At 41.6% G+C, this 19,579-nt stretch overlaps 1 protein-coding gene across 6 annotated transcripts in view; it reads right to left on the reverse strand.

Moving 5' to 3' along the window:
- TMEM117 (transmembrane protein 117) overlaps window positions 1–19,579 on the reverse strand; it is a 359,218-nt gene that overhangs the window by 28,584 nt on the left and 311,055 nt on the right. For 3 of the 6 annotated variants that reach the window (XM_073328001.1, XM_073328003.1, XM_073328004.1), the window contains exon 8: window positions 13,565–14,745. The exons of 1 other annotated variant lie outside the window; for it this stretch is intronic. In XM_073328001.1, coding sequence (XP_073184102.1) covers window positions 14,105–14,745 — 641 coding nt within the window. In that variant the 3' untranslated portion in view covers window positions 13,565–14,104. Of the gene's footprint in view, window positions 1–13,564; window positions 14,746–18,807; window positions 19,475–19,579 lie in introns of those variants that run through there. 2 more of the 6 variants (XM_073328002.1, XM_073328005.1) reach the window with 2 other exon arrangements.

Below are 19,579 nucleotides of genomic sequence, written 5' to 3' on the forward strand. Positions count from 1 at the left end.
CCACCTCACCTCCCCACCTGCCTCCTCACCTGAATATTGGGACAAAAGGCATTGTGATCATACATCTGTCAGGACACGGGAGACAGGACTAAATATTGTGACAGTCCTTATTTTATTGAAGTGTGGGCCCCCCCAAAGCACGGGGCCCAGGGTGGTCGCCCCGATTCACCCTACCCAAGGGACAGTTCTGTGTATGGTAAGAATACCCCCCCAACCCCCTTGCTCTGCAAATTCAGAACAATACCTGCTGTGCTAACCTAAAGGCACAAAGAAAACACTCACCTTTACTTTGGGGAAGTGCAGGATAAGTCTGTCTCAAGCATGATGGGAGACTGAAGGGGCACTAGCTTAGCATGCAGGATACCTGGCTTCAATTTCTAGCTCTGCAATTGACCAGCTCTATGATCTGGGCAAGTGGCTTCATCTCACTCTGCTGCAGTTTTCCCTCCCATCCTTTGAGTGCCTTCTCTATGGTAAGTTCTTCCGGACAGGGTCTGGCTCTTCCTATCTGTGTACAGCACCTCACACAGTGGGCTTCTGCCAGGGCTGGGGGTTCTAAGTGCTATCATAATATAAACGATAACAATACTAATAAGATGGGAGCTTGGCCCAGCTAAAATACAATTTTCCTCTGCAGCACTTGGCAGATGGAAAAGAGGCCTGCCTGAAGCCTCGCTTGTCTGGTTAAATTCTGAGACACGGTTATCATAGAATCATAGAATTTCAGGGTTGGAAGGGACCCCAGAAGGTCATCTAGTCCAACCCCCTGTTCGAAGCAGGACCAATTCCCAGTTAAATCATCCCAGCCAGGGCTTTGTCAAGCCTGACCTTAAAAACCTCTAAGGAAGGAGATTCTACCACCTCCCTAGGTAACGCATTCCAGTGTTTCACCACCCTCTTAGTGAAAAAGTTTTTCCTAATATCCAATCTAAACCTCCCCCACTGCAACTTGAGACCATTACTCCTCGTTCTGTCATCTGCTACCATTGAGAACAGTCTAGAGCCATCCTCTTTGGAACCCCCTTTCAGGTAGTTGAAAGCAGCTATCAAATCCCCCCTCATTCTTCTCTTCTGCAGGCTAAACAAGCCCAGCTCCCTCAGCCTCTCCTCATAACTCATGTGTTCCAGTCCCCTAATAATTTTTGTTGCCCTTCGCTGGACTCTCTCCAAATTATCCACATCCTTCTTGAAGTGTGGGGCCCAAAACTGGACACAGTACTCCAGATGAGGCCTCACCAATGTCGAATAGAGAGGAACGATCACGTCCCTCGATCTGCTCGCTATGCCCCTACTTATACATCCCAAAATGCCATTGGCCTTTTTGGCAACAAGGGCACACTGCTGACTCATATCCAGCTTCTCGTCCACTGTCACCCCTAGGTCCTTTTCCGCAGAACTGCTGCCTAGCCATTCGGTCCCTAGTCTGTAGCTGTGCATTGGGTTCTTCCGTCCTAAGTGCAGGACCCTGCACTTATCCTTATTGAACCTCATCAGATTTCTTTTGGCCCAATCCTCCAATTTGTCTAGGTCCTTCTGTATCCTATCCCTCCCCTCCAGCATATCTACCACTCCTCCCAGTTTAGTATCATCCGCAAATTTGCTGAGAGTGCAATCCACACCATCCTCCAGATCATTTATGAAGATATTGAACAAAACCGGCCCCAGGACCGACCCTTGGGGCACTCCACTTGATACCGGCTGCCAACTAGACATGGAGCCATTGATCACTATGTTATGTTATGTTTTGTCCAATCAAAATGGAGTTATGAGAACCCAACAGGGTTGTCTGATTTCTTGATTTTTGTTTTTTCCTCACACCTTTTTGCCAGAATACAATGGGGACCCCTGTGAGAACTGGTACTTTATTATGGTGCTAGAATGTTGGCATCATTTCTTAGAATTCAGCTGGGTTTTGGGATTGCTCACTGGCAGAGGGTGAAGGGCTTTTGCCACCTGCTGCGAATAATAATTAATAAACACCACCGGGTCTATGCATAAAGGAAAAATTAAAAATCCAGGCCTCTTTTTGGTAGAACTTTGTACATGTCACTGGTGGATTTCTCTGGATAACTCCAGCCTGGGAAGTCCATCTATTAGAAAGACAGAACACCTAAGTAACCTTACCTTACTGAGGACTCACTGTGTAAATTGAGAAGGACCATGGGGTGGGTTAGTGTCTGATCCAACATGGCAATTCTTATGTCAATAATGTATTCACTAGCCCTAGGAGTATTGACTTTGCACCAATGAGTCCAGGAGTCCCTAATTGACCTCCATTCCAATCTCAGTGTAGAAGAGGATTCCCAAGGATTTCTTAAAAGAAGTTTTTTTCTTTGGAGCTGGTGGGGCATATGTGGGTGACGGTGGGAGAAGGGAGTGGGACAGATGGGGGAAGATGGGTATTTTGTGGATTGAAAATTTTATTTTTATCTTATAAAAATTATGGAAAACATTACATTTTCATATCATTTCACAATGCAAAACTAGAACATTTTGCCCTTCCAGTCACCATGGAAACAATGATTATTGGAAACGATCTGTACTTGAGAGAACAGGTTTGCATTATCTCCAGATGACATGGAAGATAAAACGCACATGCTTGTTAAGCAGTGCTAACTGGCAAAGCTTTCACAGTCAACAAGTAAGGAAACTCACAAAGGACCTCTGGAATCTGGAACAGCTTTAACCCACGTGTTCTGGAACACACTGGCCCCCCAGCTGTCATTTTCTCAGATGTGTCTGCTTTAAAGCAGTGATTTTACTCATGACTAAATGGTAAAACGGTGACCACGTTTGAATATTTGTTTTATTCAACTAGAAGAATTAGTAACATCCATTAATAGGATTCATTTTAAATTTTTTGAACCCATCTACAGAGGAGCCAATAGAGCCACCAATAATGTAGCATGACTAGGTGATTGCCCTAAGAAATCATTAATGCTGTATCTAATCAATCATTTTTAGCAAGCGAAAAAACTATTGATATTACATTTTTGAAAATCTTGTTTTAATCTAACATTATCTTATTATCTGGTCTGTGTTATTTTGTCTTTCTGAACTTTGTGTTAGTCCCTGGACCTTTATGTAAGCCAGTTCTTAAAGAGATAAATGCTTAATAAATTGTACTGAGCAAATGCCCATGAATTTAGTTCCTATATAGATCCGCTTCTTCCACGCCCCACCTGTCCCTAAGGCATCTGAACCATTTTGCTAGTGTTTAATTCTTTTGAAATTTTGCAAAGTCACTGGCACACTCTTCCAGGTGTTTAAACTATCTGCAACCTTCAAAACAAGAACCTGATCAGCTCTTTCTTCCTTCCAGTTACCCTGTAGTAGATGGGTTATTTTTATTTTTAAAGGAACATTGTCAGGCAATTTAGGTCCAGCATGTAGGTTTTAATTAAAAGCTAACAACAAAAGCCCAGCAACTCCAGCTTGTCCATGTTGCACATGTGGAGTATTTGCTGTTCTGTTTTTCCTTTGTAAATGTAAACTCTAACACAGCATTTAGTATTGATTTGTACCATTTGAATGATAGGGTGTGCAACCTGAGTGAGAACGCTGGATTGAATTTTGTTTTTCATTTTATTTTAATACTTTTTTCATTTAATAGAGATTATAGAATAATGACTTCTGCAATCATGACCTAGTCAAACTGTACAATACTGAGTCCCTACTGCCTCCTCTAGCCGTTTTCCCCAAAAACTTTAAAAATTAATCAAACTATTGTATGTTACTAGTTCTTCTACTTGAACAAGAATAAAGTAAAACTCTTTCATGAATAATTCCAAACACTGACTCAAGATAATTGATTACATGAACCAAAGGTTGCAAATTGCAGAGCTAATTGACTTCAACAATACCAGCTAATAGATATTAGTTATATCAGTACAAAGTATCATTGCAATTAATTTCAGCATCACAAAGAATTTTCCTTTAATTTTTTTCAACTCTTAAAAGCCATTTCCGCTTGTCAATTATTCATGTGCAATTTCCAGTTGTAGCAATAGGAGTTGGTGTAGCATTTGTCCCTATAGTACAGTCCAAAGGGTATCTGAACACTGAGAACATAAGTGTTACATGGGCCGTAGGCAGGGCTTGAGGTATTTGCATTAATGATGTGTGATAGTTTGAACGTTGCTGTTTATTGCTACTCTTAATTCCTTCTTTCTATCAATATTAACCTTTATCCAAAACTGTTTAAATCAACTGCAAGCATCTGGGCAAGATGGTTATAAAAGAGCACCCCTCTGCTTTCAGCAGCAACCCTTCCTTTCCAAAGGGTAAAGCTCTCAAACAGCAAAAAATGGCTCAATTCCCCTGTGCACCTGGCATTCCTTAATGGGATGGAGTAAGGAGCTGGGAATGGGAGTGAGTGGGAACATAAGAAGGGGGAGATGGAAGGGGACTGAGGACTTGGAGAGGATGCAAAGAATGGAAAAGGGAATGATTTAAATGGAAGAAAGGGAAAAAATCATATGGAAAAACTGAGCAGTTAAGAAACTGAGAACTAGCCTGACTCAGGAAAGGAATGTGTGATTCTGTCCCCAAATGCCATTTTTGGAAAAAAGTAAGAAAATGGCCAGTCTTGATTTTTTTAACAATGTAAACTTGTATTTTAATTTTTGACTGATTGATTCCCTTGTCTTCATTGTCCTTCCTGATTGCCTCCTTCTTCTGCAGCTAGAATCCTGTGTCATCAAAACACTGGGGGGACAGAGAGTAGCAGTTGTAGCTATCTGAAGAGTAGGGAGGATCTGCAGTTTCTTAAAAACAGACAACCTGGAGGGCTGTGGGAAGGGGAGCAGCCCCAAGAAGAAGCCATAGCAGTCATGGGGTGGGGAGAAGGAAAAGGCTGTGCGTGTAAAGATCACCAGTGCCCTTTTAGACAAAGATATGGCAAGCTGAAGTCACTTGTTCCTTGTAGGAATTAGAGAGAGAGCAGCAGAGGAATGCTGGGGGCTGGGAAGAAATACCACTCTCCCTGCTGCCCCACCTTTTCCCAGAATCTAGCAGTTGGAGGGGCAGAGAGTGCTCCCTTAATAATCAGAAAAATGTAGCAGAGATTGTTCCATTGTTATGGTTGTTTGCATATTACTAGAACCAATAACAAATTTTTCATGAAAAACCCCAGTGAGCTAAAACCTTATGTATTTCATGAAACCTCCTGGTTGTAAAGACCAGCCCCAGTCTTTGTTTGTGCAGTACTGTAATGAACTGACCTTGAATCTACTGTGTCTTCAGATTGTTAACTCTTTGGGGAAGGAAACTGTTGCTTCTTAAACATAGTTTCATCAACTGAGCACAGCTTTGTGCACAAAGGGCACTAGATAAATAATTACAACCAGCTATGGTCCTCCAATGGGTGTTTTGTATTCAGAGCTGTCCAATGGAAAAAGTGCATGGAAGGGAAAGCAGGAGCCAAACAGACCTAACCCCTCCCGTCCCCCAAATCACTCTGATGAGAAAAGCAATGGAGGGTGAATTTCACCTGCAGATAAGCTATTCAGATGTCAAGTGCAGAGCCTACAACAATGAGCTAAAATACTTTAATTTCTGCCACCCCCCACCGCCAATCTGAAGTCAAAGGAAGTGCTATTAGCAGTGTCTAATAGCAAGGCAATAAGAGTATTGTATTGGCCAAGACTATAACAGGGTTCGGAAAGGAACTAGATAATTTCATGGAGGATAGGTCCATCAATGGTTATTAGCCAGGATGGGCAGGGATGGGGTTCCTAGCCTCTCTTTGCCAGAAGCTGGGAATGGGTGACATGGGATAGAGCACTTGATGATTATCTGTTCCGTTCGTTCCCTCTGAAGCACCGGGCATTGGCCACTGTCAGAAGACAGGATATTGGGCTAGATGGACCTTTGGGCTGACCCAGTGTGGCCGTTCCTTTGTTCTTATGTTCTGTTCTTATGTCTATGGGTCTGGCCTTCTACTGTAACTTATCTTTATGAAAGTGTTTGACGTAAAGTAATTCCTTTGGCAAATACGCCAATCACACAATGATGTTGTGACAGACGTAGATTTTCTAAGGATATAGCTCATATAGTATATATCGGTATAGTTCAGATGAGACACACACAAACTTAAACCAAATATTAATTTGAAGGGTTAGCACAGGATATGTGCCTTCTACTATCCCCCATCACTAGTCATTTGGGCTCCATTAGCTCTGTGCAGCCACAACTCCATCTCACCACAAGTGAAGCATTTGCAGAGGCCAGCTCATCCATGTAATTCCATCTGTTGCTGAATCCATCTGCCACCCTATGGAGTGGATTTAACTCTTGGACATATTGGTATAACTTTCCTCAGCTTCCCCAGCTGTAAAATGTGGCTAACAATGCCTAGCCAGTGCTTTGAGCGCTGCAGATGAAAAGCACACTGTAAATGCTATGTGTTTTATTATTAGTATTATGACTAACGCTGAGCTAATTTGAAGTGGGGCCTAGCAAGACCTAGCAGAGAGATTAGGCCCTGTTGGAACTTGGAAATAAGAGGAGGGCTTTGCTGAGGCCTGGTCTTCTTAATGTGGAGCAAGTAGTGTTGGTGAAGAGGAGGAAGAAGGATCTCTGTTGTCCTATGGAGAAGCTGGCAGAGAGAAGGGTATTTAGTGGTTCCCCTGCTGGGGGCATTGGCCTCAGGCTTTTTCCCTCTCCCGTGAAGGGTTGCCATGGAGTGAAAGGTAGAAGATTAGACTCAAACTCTTCCTCCCAAAAGAAGGATCAAATTTCTTCTTCTATGTGCCTCTCCCAAGAAAACACGCAGAGAGGAATTGCTAATCTCAAACTTCCTCTGCATAGAGGAGCTATTAGTGGGTATCAGAAAGAAGCCATAATTATGAATCAGGGAGCTAGGAGCTGCTTGTGAGCACTATAGGGAAGGCCTCAAAATAATGCAGATTTTCATTTTTTATTGTTCCAAAGATATGCATAGCCTTTCAACACCAAGTAAAGACAACTTCCCTACCCCAAACCACAGCAAACACCAGGTCACCAGGATGAGCTGACATCACATAAAGGCAAAGAAAATAAAAATGTCTGATACTTTACCCAATAGGCTATCAAGGCTCCTCCAGGAATGTCCTCCCCAGTTTTGGGTAAGAAAAAGAACGTTTCGTTGTTTTCTGTACCTCACCTCTGAACTTTTTCAGTTTTGCTGGGCAAACTTTCAAAGGTTTAAAGTTCAAGACAAGCATCCAAAGGTTCATATGTGTGTCTTACTTAGCCAGTGTTTTTCAGTCTCACTCCTTTCCAAGCCATGACAACCTCTCTTTAACACAGTCCCCTACCTCAACATACCCTAGCTCCCTCCTACTGTGGTAGAAGATCTTCCTAAAGGCTGGAAAAAGAGGATTCCTAATGCCTCTCTTTAGGGTAGGGGAAATGTCCTACTGGTTATAGTTTCTTCTATGTTTATTTTTATCAGCTTAGGGGCTGGCACTTCAGAGTGTAGGGTTAATGTGTTCCACATCTCCCTTTGAGAATGCAAATGAAACAGGACTTTTTGTTTCTGAACTGTTTAAATAAATGATTTGCCCCACGCCCATGCCCCCAACTTCATCGCAAGTTTGGGGTACAAATTCAAGGAGTTATTAATTTGCCCATTTCTAGTAGTTTGAAACTATGTGTTACATTCTGAAAGCCCCAGCTCCCCAATGTGGATAGTTTAAGAGCCTAGTGAAATGATGATGGGTAGGATGAACAGCCCCTTCGTCAGTTTGGCCAAAGAATGGCTGTATAGTAACTGTGCCAGAACTGTTTGTGTGTTTGATGTGTTTGCTGTAACTTGGGAAATCTCTATAGTGATAAAAGGTTTACAATTGTTTGTTCATAAATGTAACTTGAACCAAAGCATCTGCAGTACGTCATCCTGAGTATTTCTGCCACTCAACTCCAAGAATAGTATCAGTTTAACATCTGATATAGTTCATTCCTCATCTGAATACTATACCCAGCAATTGCAAGAGGATCAGCTTTATGTACTTATACAAGCTTGGATCTGTCTCTGACATTTATTATTCTTATAGTCTGTTCAAAACTTCAGACCTTTCCTTGTAAGTGCTACCCAAAGTGCTGGTCAAAACCACATGCAGCTTCTTGAATACCTACAAGACTATGGCCTGAGATACAAACTTCCCTTGTACCTCTGTTAACAAGTTACTAAGATTTTGCACAATAGCTCATTGGATTCATTAGTTAAAATCTAGAAGTGTGTGTTGAGTGTCTGATGCATCATTTAGTGGTGGCCGATCCTCTGTACTTGACAATCTAGTGGGGTTTTAGATCTCCAGCTTCTGTTGTCCTATTTCTGTCTCTCATGTGACTAGTGCTATGGAGGCTATTCAAGGAAGGAAAGATGAAAGGGAAACACATTAGGAGTGTGAGGTGCAAATGCAGTCAAGAAGTTAATTCACAATTACTGTGCCTAGAGCCAGAGTAGAGAATATATTTAAAACAGAACAAGTTAGCTTTTCATGCAAATTAACTCAAAAGCATTCAGCGAGGCAGATAATAGAGCTACAATTTAAGTTAACATTTAATACAGCTAAATGTTAAAAAAAAAATAGTAGAGAAGAGAAATGTACTCGGAAGAAAAGATACAGATTTGGCTGGGATTTTACAGATTTTTACAGCTGACAGGTGGGAAAATAGAGAAAAATTGTTCCAGGTAATGGCAACTGCAGAGGAGAATGTTCTAAAACTAATAATGCCAAATTATAGGAAGGACCAGGGATGAGGACCTGAAGGAATGGGGGAAGAAATGAGGTAGAGTGAAGCAATTTCCTGGAGCATTATAAAATAAGGAGAGCAGTACTGAAGTGTCTCCTTAAGGATATGGGCCATTTCTTCCGAATAAATAATTAAAAAACCAAAACCTATAGCCAAGTAAGCAGAGTCTGTTTTGAAGGGCTGTTTCAAAAATGTACTTACCCTCCATTTGTTCCACGTCATTTCTGTGTCAGCAAATGTAATCACTACAGATGCTCATAGAGACGTTTGTAAGCACTTGTATGCTCATAAATCCTGCATGCTTATCCCTGGGATGACCTTTGCTATTATTTTTAGGGTACCTGTTATGATATCTTGCAATATATGTGAATGTAAAAAGCTACTGTACCAAATACATTCTCTCATAAAGCAGATATAGTTCAGCTATAACGGGAGAGCAACTCCTGAATGGTTCAGGCTTGAGAACCACAAGTGCTCTCCCCTCACCAACTCACTCCTGAGGACAAGGTTTTGGAGTCCTTGGGGGTTATTTTCATTTTCTGTGGTAGGTAGACCATACATATCAAGGTAATGGCTACTGGTGCTGCATAAGGCCCTTAGATTAGAAAAGGTTTCCATTTTGATGTAAGAAAGCATATTGTGAATGTTAAATAAGAACTACCATGGAAAGAATGAACATATCTACTTCTGTGTTTACAAATATATACAGCAACAGTTACTGTAAAACTAGTGCCTTTTCAATTGCTTCCTTTAATTAAAATGCAGAGTTGACTGCAAGGGTCATGCTGAATCCTGTGACTCCTTTTGAATCCATTTTGGGTACAGTTTCTCTGCTTGACTCTTAATTTGAGCACTCATGGAAAATCTCAGGATTACTTGTTTTTCTCTCTCTTGTATGCAGTCTTGTGGCGACCTTAAAAGCATTAATTTGTAAGGTCACAGAATTATTTTAGCTGTGGATCAGTTGCTTAATAACGGTTGCTTTAGAGTCATGTAATCATGCAAGCAGCAAGGCTCAAGTCAGTCTTTCATTTTTTGCTTATATATTAATGGACTTAGTCACCCTATGCACAGAAAAAACAAAGCAATTCACAGACGGGTTTGATGTTCTAGAGTAAGTCTTCCAAATCACATGGAGGAGCATGTGTTTGCAAAAATAATTAGCCATTTTGTCTACCTATTTGTCCATATCAAATCCTGCTTGGACATAAAGCATAAATATAATCACTTCCTACACAATAAAGGGAGAATCTGAGAGTATTTTACCATAAGTAGTGAATGGCTTTGAATAGATAACTTCTATCTTAAACAGACTGAACAAGTTTACAGGCTGCAGTAACCAAATGCTAATAATAGATTTTTTTGTAGCTATAATTTCTGGTAGATAAAAATTCAGCCTCATTAAAAAGGAAACTTTCTCTTGATAAAATATTAAATGTTCCATAGGCAAAATGGTTGGTTTTGATATTACAATGATTTCGATGTCTGTATTTTTAATGTCAGAAATATTTATGATTCTAAATAGGACAAAGTATGGGCGAAATGTTAAAACAAAACACAAAAAAACCCTAACAGAGGATAGGTTCCTGCCACATGATAAACAATTGTTGAATGATGTTTATTCACTTGGCTCTCAAGAGACAGATAATAAATGCATAGTTCTATTATGCATGCTAAATTCACCATGCTGAAAACTTAAAAGCAGATAGATCAAAACAACTGAGATAAAAAAACATGAAGACAAAATACAGCAACATCAGTAAGAGATAGGGAAATAATTCAGACTTTAAAATGACTTCTTATTTAGTAACTTGTAACAACAATTTATGAAACTAAATTAGAGGCAAGTCAGAGTTTTTCTGGTATTTTAGATTTGCTATGTTTTTAGTGTATATACCTTGAACAGACATCAGAGGAATTCAGATTCCAAGTAGCCTTTAAAAAGGCTGCAAAAACAATTCCTGCATGTTTTTGCTGCTAGGTTCCATTAACGGACAGTGTTTAATTCTTGAAAGGGGGAGGGGGGAATTCAGGACAATTCACTTGCTAATCTATTCCATGCATTCACTATCCATCCCTCACACTATTGTTTCAGTCTTTGAAGAAGTTAAAGCTGTCAGTTGTGTTGTACATTTCCCAGTATAATGTATCCCAAACCATAGTTACATAAAGTTGTAAAACACTGAAGGCTATGGGCTCTGTATTCTTTCCTGTAATCACTACACTGGTTATTTGGCATTGTACAGGTTGTATTGATGAAGGGATATTGACTGTTGCTCCAACTATCATTTTAACCTTTGTTTCTGAAAGGTGAAGGGCAGGATTTTTAATCAAGTAGCAGTTTATCTTTAATTATGAAAAATATAATTGGCATTATCATCTAATTGCAATTACTGATCGAGAAAGTCCTATTTTCACAAGTATGACCCATGCTGCATTATCACTCCACTGTTACTCTGTTATGAAGCTGTATTTGTATTTGGCAGGCAGCCAGCAAAAATTAAAAGGTAATCAAAATGCTTCTCTGCAGTCCAGTTATCAAAGTCACTGACCCTACAGCTGAGTAAATAACAAAGTCAACCTTTAGTGTAAAAAGAAAAGGAGTACTTGTGGCACCTTAGAAACTAACCAATTTATCTGAGCATAAGCTTTCATGGGCTACAGCCCACTTCATCGGATGCATGCAGTGGAAAATACAGTAGGACGATTTTATATACCCAAAGAACATGAAACAATGGGTGTTACCATACATGCTATAACGAGAGTGATCAGGTAAGGTGAGCTATTACCAGCAGGAGAGAAAAAAAACCTTTTGTAGTGATAATCAAGATGGGCCATTTCCAACAGTTGACAAGAATGTGTCAGGAACAGTAGGGGGGGAAAAATAAACCTGGGGAAATAGTTTTACTTTGCGTAATGACACATCCACTCCCAGTCTTTATTCAAGCCCAATTTAATGGTGTCCAGTTTGCAAATTAATTCCAATTCAGCAGTCTCTTGTTGGACTCTGTTTTTCAAGTTTTTTGTTGAAGAATTGCCACTTTTAGGTCTGTAATCGAGTGACCAGAGAGATTGAAGTGTTCTCCAACTGGTTTTTGAATGTTATAATTCATGACGTCTGATTTGTGTCCATTTATTCTTACACGTAGAGACTGTCCAATTTGGCCAATGTACATGGCAGAGGGGCATTGCTGGCACATGATGGCATATATCACATTGGTAGAGGTGCAGGTGAACGAGCCTCTGATGTGATTAGGCCCTATGATGGTGTCCCCTGAATAGATATGTGGACACAGTTGGCAACGGGCTTTGTTGCAAGGATAGGTTCCTTGAGTTAGTGTTTTTGTTGTGTGGTGTGTGGTTGCTGGTGAGTATTTGCTTCAGGTTGGGGGGCTGTCTGTAAGCAAGGTCTGGCCTGTCTCCCAAGATCTGTGAGAGTGTTGGTTTGTCCTTCAGGATAGGTTGTAGATCCTTGATGATATGCTGGAGAGGTTTTAATTGGGGGCTGAAGGTGACTGCTAGTGGCGTCTGTTACTTTCTTTGTTGGGCCTGTCCTGTAGTAGGTAACTTCTGGGTACTCTTCTGGCTCTGTCAATCTGTTTCTTCACTTCAGCAGGTGGGTATTGTAATTGTAAGAACGCTTGATAGAGATCTTGTAGGTGTTTGTCTCTGAGGGGTTGGAGCAAATGCAGTTGTATTGTAGAGGTTGGCTGTAGACAATGGATCATGTGGTGTGGTCTGGATGAAAGCTGGAGGCATGTAGGTAGGCATAGTGGTCAGTAGGTTTCCAGTATAGGGTGGGTGTTTATGTGACCATCGTTTATTAGCACTGTAGTGTCCAGGAAGTGGATCTCTTGTGTGGACTGGTCCAGGCTGAGGTTGATGGTGGGATGGAAATTGTTGAAATCATGGTGGAATTCCTCAAGGGCTTCTTTTCCATGGGTCCAGATATGAAGATGTTATCAATGTAGTGCAAGTAGAGTAGGGGCATTAGGGGACGAGAGCTGAGGAAGCGTTGTTCTATGTCAGCCATAAAAATGTTGGCATACTGTGGGGCCATGCGGGTACCCATAGCAGTGCCGCTGATTTGAGGGTATACATTGTCCCCAAATATGAAATAGTTATGGGTAAGGACAAAGTCACAAAGTTCAGCCACCAGGTTTGCCGTGACATTATTGGGGATACTGTTCCTGACGGCTTGTAGTCCATCTTTGTGTGGAATGTTGGTGTGGAGGGCTTCTACATTCATAGTGGCTAGGATGGTGTATTCAGGAAGATCACTGATGGATTGTAGTTTCCTCTGGAAGTCAGTGGTGTCTCGAAGATAACTAGGAGTGCTGGTAGCATAGTGCCTGAGGAAGGAGTCTACATAGCCAGACAATCCTGCTGTCAGGGTGCCAATGCCTGAGATGATGGGGCGTCCAGGATTTCCAGGTTTAAGGATCTTGGGTAGCAGATAGAATACCCCTGGTCGGCGTTCTAGGGGTGTGTGTGTGCGGATTTGCTCTTGTGCTTTTTCAGGGAGTTTCTTGAGCAGATGGTGTAGTTTCTTTTGGTAACCCTCAGTGGGATCAGAGAGTAATGGCTTGTAGAATGTGGTGTTGCGCTACATTGATGACATCTTCATCATCTGTTTTTTTTTCTCTCCTGCTGGTAATAGCTCACCTTAACTGATCACTCTCGTAATAGTGTGTATGGTAACACCCATTGTTTCATGTTCTCTGTGTATATAAAATCGTCCTACTGTATTTTCCACTGAATGCATCTGATGAAGTGAGCTGTAGCCCACAAAAGCTTATGCTCAAATAAATCTGTTAGTCTCTAAGGTGCCACAAGTACTCCTGTTCTTTTTGCAGATACAGACTAACACGGCTGCTACTCTGAAACCTTTAGTGTGACATGTTATCAGGAACCTTTCTTCAGAAATCTCTACATCTATTGGTAAGAAATCAAATGACATTCTAAATAATTGCATACAAAAATACCCTTGCAAAATAGGTTAGAAGAGTTGTTCTCTATATCTTCTGGTGTTGAGTTAAAAATCAGTTTAATGTTTCAAGGCACCAACACGGTTAGAATTTTATACCTGCAAATATTTATCTATGCACTATTACACAGTAACATCAATGTATTAATAAATAGTTTGTGCAATTCTGAGAAGCAATCTATAAAGGAATGTTAGCTATACAGTAGGCACATATATTATAATACAAATAGAAAACAAAATTCCTAGAAAAAGCATGTTGAGCACCTTTGTGGCACGGGTTATATTTCTTGTGCTAAACACTATGTAAACCTTAACTTACAATAACTGAACTCTCACAATAATTGGTTATTTAAATCTTTCTTTTCTGGGTGGTTGGCTCTAGGTCATGGGATCACTCTTAGGTGCAGAAGCCTCTGTCATTGGTTGTAATGGGCTGTCTTGTTCATTCAACTGTAAGCTCAAGTTTTCAGAAGTTAGAAGGGAAGAATTAAAGACAATTTCACTTAAGTCTGATTTTATGGATACTAAATGTGGATCTTGAAAACTTAAAGTTTTCTCCACTAAAACCTGTGTATTTTCTCGTGTCATTCCCATGTCTGATGGTGACTTCTTTTTCATTCTTGTGTATGATTTGTCCAGATTCTCCATGCCTTGCTCAGTTTTCTGAAATCGCCCAAAGAACCAGATGAAGAACCCAAACAAAGCAAAAGCGAGCAAACTTGGAATAAAGGCCAGGCATTTGACATCAAGGCTAGTCCCTGTATATCTGCTATGCAAGAACATGTCTCCCTCAGCATAAGTCCTGTTAGTCAGAGGGTTTGTGTTATTTGATCTCCAATCCCAGGATAACTTGGTTCTGTTAAGGTCCTTTAAGCTTTCTGAGTCCTCCACTGTGTAGATCTTCTGTCCAGGACCAATATACTGACCATATTCATGAGGTTTGTAAAATATTTGATTCTTCCACATATTTAGATCCAGGATTAAAACCAGAAAGATAATTCCATAGTTAAACCATTTACCTGTTTGAAAAAAGAAAACTGTCATCTGATGTCCTTTTTATAAGTATCACAACCGTGCTGACACAGTAAATGCCCCTCAGATAAAATGTTTCATTCAATTAACCTGTAAAACAAAGTTATAATGAAATTCTCAGCAGACCCAGATTTATTCTTGAATCTCTCTTAGTATTTCATAATTATGTCTAGGCACATAATAAATCATTTTGTAGAGCAGTACAACAGTATATCAATTGAATTCATACTGCAGTTTGTAGGTGACCTGTTGATTAAACCATTAGGTGATGTGGTTTACATCAATCAATTTTAAAAATAGTTGCATGAAAATTCTCTTTGAAAAGGCTACATTTGATAGAACTCTTTGTATGCTAGTGGTGAGATGCTTTGAAAAGATGACAATTACCTTGCTTTAATGGTACGTACTGTGATTGATTAGTACTCATGCAGTGAAGCCCAGACATATGTACGTGGGAAGTATGGTGGTTCTGAGACATGGTATCCAAAGTACAAACAAGATACTACTTTAGTAACTATTCTTTGTATAGATGCCATTGCAGTATTGTCAGAGCCTACTTATTAACTGGAAACATCTTAAGATCTTACCTTGACACGGTATTAGCAATGTCCAAGAACTCATCACATTCACATACAGTTAAAGACATTTTTAGAACTGTGGATGCACAAGTATATCTAACTGCTGCATTAAGTGATTTTGGACATAAGACACTAAGGAGTATATTTGCTGGTAATTACCAATGTTGAGCTGTGTTGATGTTTAGTTAAAATGTAACCCTTCTGCCCATCAGAGTTGGCAGCAACAAGGGCCGGGTTCAGTATCTAGGGGTTCCATTCCAATAACACAATGCAAAACCGGCTCGAGCCCCCACCCAGTGACCTGGGACAAATATATACCACCCCTGCTGGGCGCCTCCAAGAGGCAATACTTCCCCTCTCGCAAGCACATAGTCTGAGTGTAGCAAAAAGCCTTTTAATAACAGAGAGAAACAATGTGGCATTATGTTGGGGAAACACCACCAACAGGATTCATAACACAACCCATGAGCAAAAAACCCACCCCAAGCAAACTGGGGCATGTCCTTTCCCTTTGGCTCTTGAGTCCAGCAACCCAAAATCACCCAAAGTCCCAAAAGTCTCTGTCCCTGGTCAGGGCAGACCCAGAGTTCGAAAGTTTATCTGCAGTTGAGATGGGCAGGGGGGAGTTGTTAAGGGGCACCTTTCGTGGTCCAAAGCTGATTACCCCACCTCTTCATGGGGCTCCGCTCTGCCAGCCACCCCCATGAGCTGCTCCAGGCAACCGACAAACTGCTCTGCTCTACAAGCTGTTCCACTCACCGTGCTGCAAATTGCTCCGCCATATATCCTCAGCATCCCCCACTACTTAACACAACACTCAGTGATTTCAGCTCTTAGTAAGTTTAGCTCGTTTGTGATTTCAGCTTGTAGTAGATGAGCCTCAATGCTGGTACACCACTAGCCCAAAGTGAATTCAGCTCAGCAGCCTGTAACTAGGCTCCTAATAGGATCAAAATTAGCTCTGATATTCCACAGTGCAGAAAAAAGAAAGTGCAATTAGCATGTAAGGCCCTCACCAGGGGGCCCATGCCACCAAGTATTAATACCTACCCCTAGCCTCTCTCCATTCACTGAGTTTTGGAACTAATGACCTTTGCCTAGCGAGGGCTGCTTAGTTGATGGTGAGTCCCTCCATCATAACAAAAGGCCAAGTACAGTTCCACTGTCCTTGATTCACATAATCAGGATAATAACAGTTTATTCCTGCCCCAATAACAGAGAAACTGGGGCTCCTACAGCAGCCAAAGTGACCATCTAGGTAGGGTCGGTGTGTCTATGCAAATGAGATCAGCTCCTGAAGTTCTTTTCCACAACTCACCATGACTCGCCACCAGATGTCAGGGTAGAGCTCATCCTGACTCTGCTTACATCAGTAAATAAAAATATACACATGAAACAGAATCTCAAAGATGAGTTACTTTATTGGTTTGGTAAGCAGTGGTGTGGTTGAAATTACTGTCAGGCTGTGCACTCATGTTCTGCCATTAATTTGAATGTCTCAGTAAAGTAACTCCTTATAGTTTGGTATTTGTATTTATGTTTTTAAAGTGATTTTTTTAACCCAGATGGCCATTCTGGGTGAGAATAAACATGAGCATTAATTTTCTTGTGGCCCTATCCAGAAACTAAATTACTGAAAGACCAGGGAGGAAATTCTGCTGTCAGTTTCAAGAGTATAAGTCCTCACAAACACCACTGAAGCTATTGGTATTATTCTGGATTTTCTGCAACAGTAACCTGTTTTGTCATATCTTATGGCACCACACTCATCATCAAACCTCTGCTATATTTTTCACTCTGAATGTAAAGGTTCTTGCTGGGTTGCACGTTCAGTTCTGTTTGCGTGCCAAGCTCCAAGTTGGAAATAGGTCACTAGCAGTTTTCACACCTCCTCCCACACAGGCTATGAGGCCATCACCTGCATTCAGGAGGGTCCTCTCATGCCTCTTCAGCCTGCCTGGAGGAGCTACCTCCTCACATGCTTTCTTCTCTGATTGGCACCACTAGGAAATAGGCTATGTTACTGTGCTTTTTGTTTCCATGGAAACAAGGCAAGAGACTCTGCAGAGAGCCTTGCTAGGTGTAGGGGATGGTAGGAAATGGGTGGACTGTTATGGGCATTTGTAGGAAGATTATAATACTTTGCTTCAAGCTGACACACCTGCAAGTGAAGTGGGATAGGAGGAGTAACGGAAGAGATTGAAATTAGGAAAAAAATTAAAAAAAAATTAAAAAAAATACAATAATGCAATGTATGTTATACTCCTGTATAGATCTGTAGATGGCCAGTCCAAAAGGGACCATTACGAGTCTAGCCTCCTGCATAACACAGACCAAAGATCACCACACAATAATTTCAGCATCAGGTCCATAACATCTAGTTGGGCTAGAGCATGTCTTTTAGAAAGACATCCAGTCTTGACTTAAAGACTTCAAGTGATGGATAATCCACCAGATCATTTGGTAACTTGTTACAACGGTTAATTACCCTCAGTGTTAAAAATATTTGCCCTTTATCTAGAATTTGTCTAGCTTCAGCTTCCAGCCATTGGGTTTTCTTATACCTTTGTATGCTAGATTAAAGAGCTCCTATCAGAAATATCTTCCCTGTGTAGATGCTTATGCCCAGATCCAGAGACTTGATCATAGTCTCTAAGGCACAGATCCTTAAAGTATTTAGGGGCCTAACACCTAACCCATGGGTGTTAAGCCCCTAAATACTTTAAGGATCTGTGCCTTAGAGACTGCGATCAAGTTACCTCTTAACCTTCTTTGTTATAAATTAAATAGATTGAGCTTCTTAAATCTCTCACTGCAAAGCAAGTTTTACAGACTCTGAATCATTCTTCTGGCGCGTCTCTGAACCATACACAGTCTTTCAACACATTTTTTAAAGTGTGGAGACCGCAACTGAATACTGTATTTCAGTACCAGTCCCACTAATGCCATATACTGAGTTCACACCACCTTCCTACTCACAAATTCTTCTATGCATTCCATCCAAGGGTTATGTTAACCCTCTTAGATGTAGAATTGCACTGTGAGCTTATGTTCATGGGCTTATCCACCTAAGTTCTTTTTAGAGTCGCTTCTTTCTAGTGTAGCCCCTCCCTCGAGGCATAGCCCAAGTAGGGTGACCAGATGTCCCAATTTTATAGGGACAGTCTCGATAATTTGGGGCTTTTTCTTATATAGGCGCCTATTACCCCACACCCCCCATCTCAATTTTTTACACTTGCTGTCTGGTCACCCTAAGCGCAAACCTCCTCCCTGATGCTGGCTACTTAGAGTGGCTTTTCCCTCTCCTCATGTGAATAGGATCCTGTTATTTTTTTCTCATGCTAGGTGCCTTCACCCAAGGTGACTCTTCACTGTGCCAGAGAAACATGTCCCTTGGGGAAAAATGAATAATGCTACTAATGGGCAAGGAGTATAAAACCTAGTACATAAGACACAATAAAATACAGCAACGGAACCCCAGCAAAATAATGACACACCCCAAACAACAATATAACAAAGGGGGACTTTACTGGGAGCAGGAAAATAGGATCTGGGGAAGGCAAAGATTAGCCTTGTGCTAGCACATTAGCAAATCAAGAAATGTCCCACTTCCCAACACTCACAACTCTTCCCAGGCACTAGCTCCAAGCCTGCCAGCTTCCCAGGCAAGTGTGCATTGAAAATGAGTCTAGAGACAAGTGCTGCAGTGCTGTGAATGCTGGCCAGCTTAAACAAAAATGGTTCTCTTCATTCCTGGTGGGGCAGGGTCCTCCCCTGCAGGGCTGTAGCTAGAGTGGGGCAAGAGGGTCAGCTGCCCAGGGTGCAGAGCCGGCAGGGGTGCAAAAATGGGGCGATGCAGGATCAGGACCAGCAGTGCCGGCTCCCCCTGCAGGATTGGGCACAGCAGCGTCGGCTGGAGACCATGAGTGTAGTTTGGGGCAGGGAGGGCATTGCCCCCTCAAACAGAGGCCTTGGTTGGGAGTGGAGAGGGTTGTCCAGAGCTGCTTCTCCTGCCAGGTGCTCGGTGCCTCTGTGCCTGGACGACGTCTCCTGGGTCCCAGTGCCAGTTGTCTTCCCTTCTGCGTGTGCTGGGCGCCCCATATGGCCACCATCCTGTTTTCTATACAATGGTTAGTGCCTGCCAGGGTGGGATACGGTGGAAGGGGGTGAGGTGGGGGAAAGAGTCAGTGGGGAAGGAAGGGGGATGGGATAGGGCAAGGGGAAGAGAAGGGGATAGGAGAAT

This window comes from Lepidochelys kempii, chromosome 1 (assembly GCF_965140265.1).
Source record: "Lepidochelys kempii isolate rLepKem1 chromosome 1, rLepKem1.hap2, whole genome shotgun sequence".
In the NCBI taxonomy this organism is placed as follows: Eukaryota; Metazoa; Chordata; order Testudines; family Cheloniidae; genus Lepidochelys; species Lepidochelys kempii.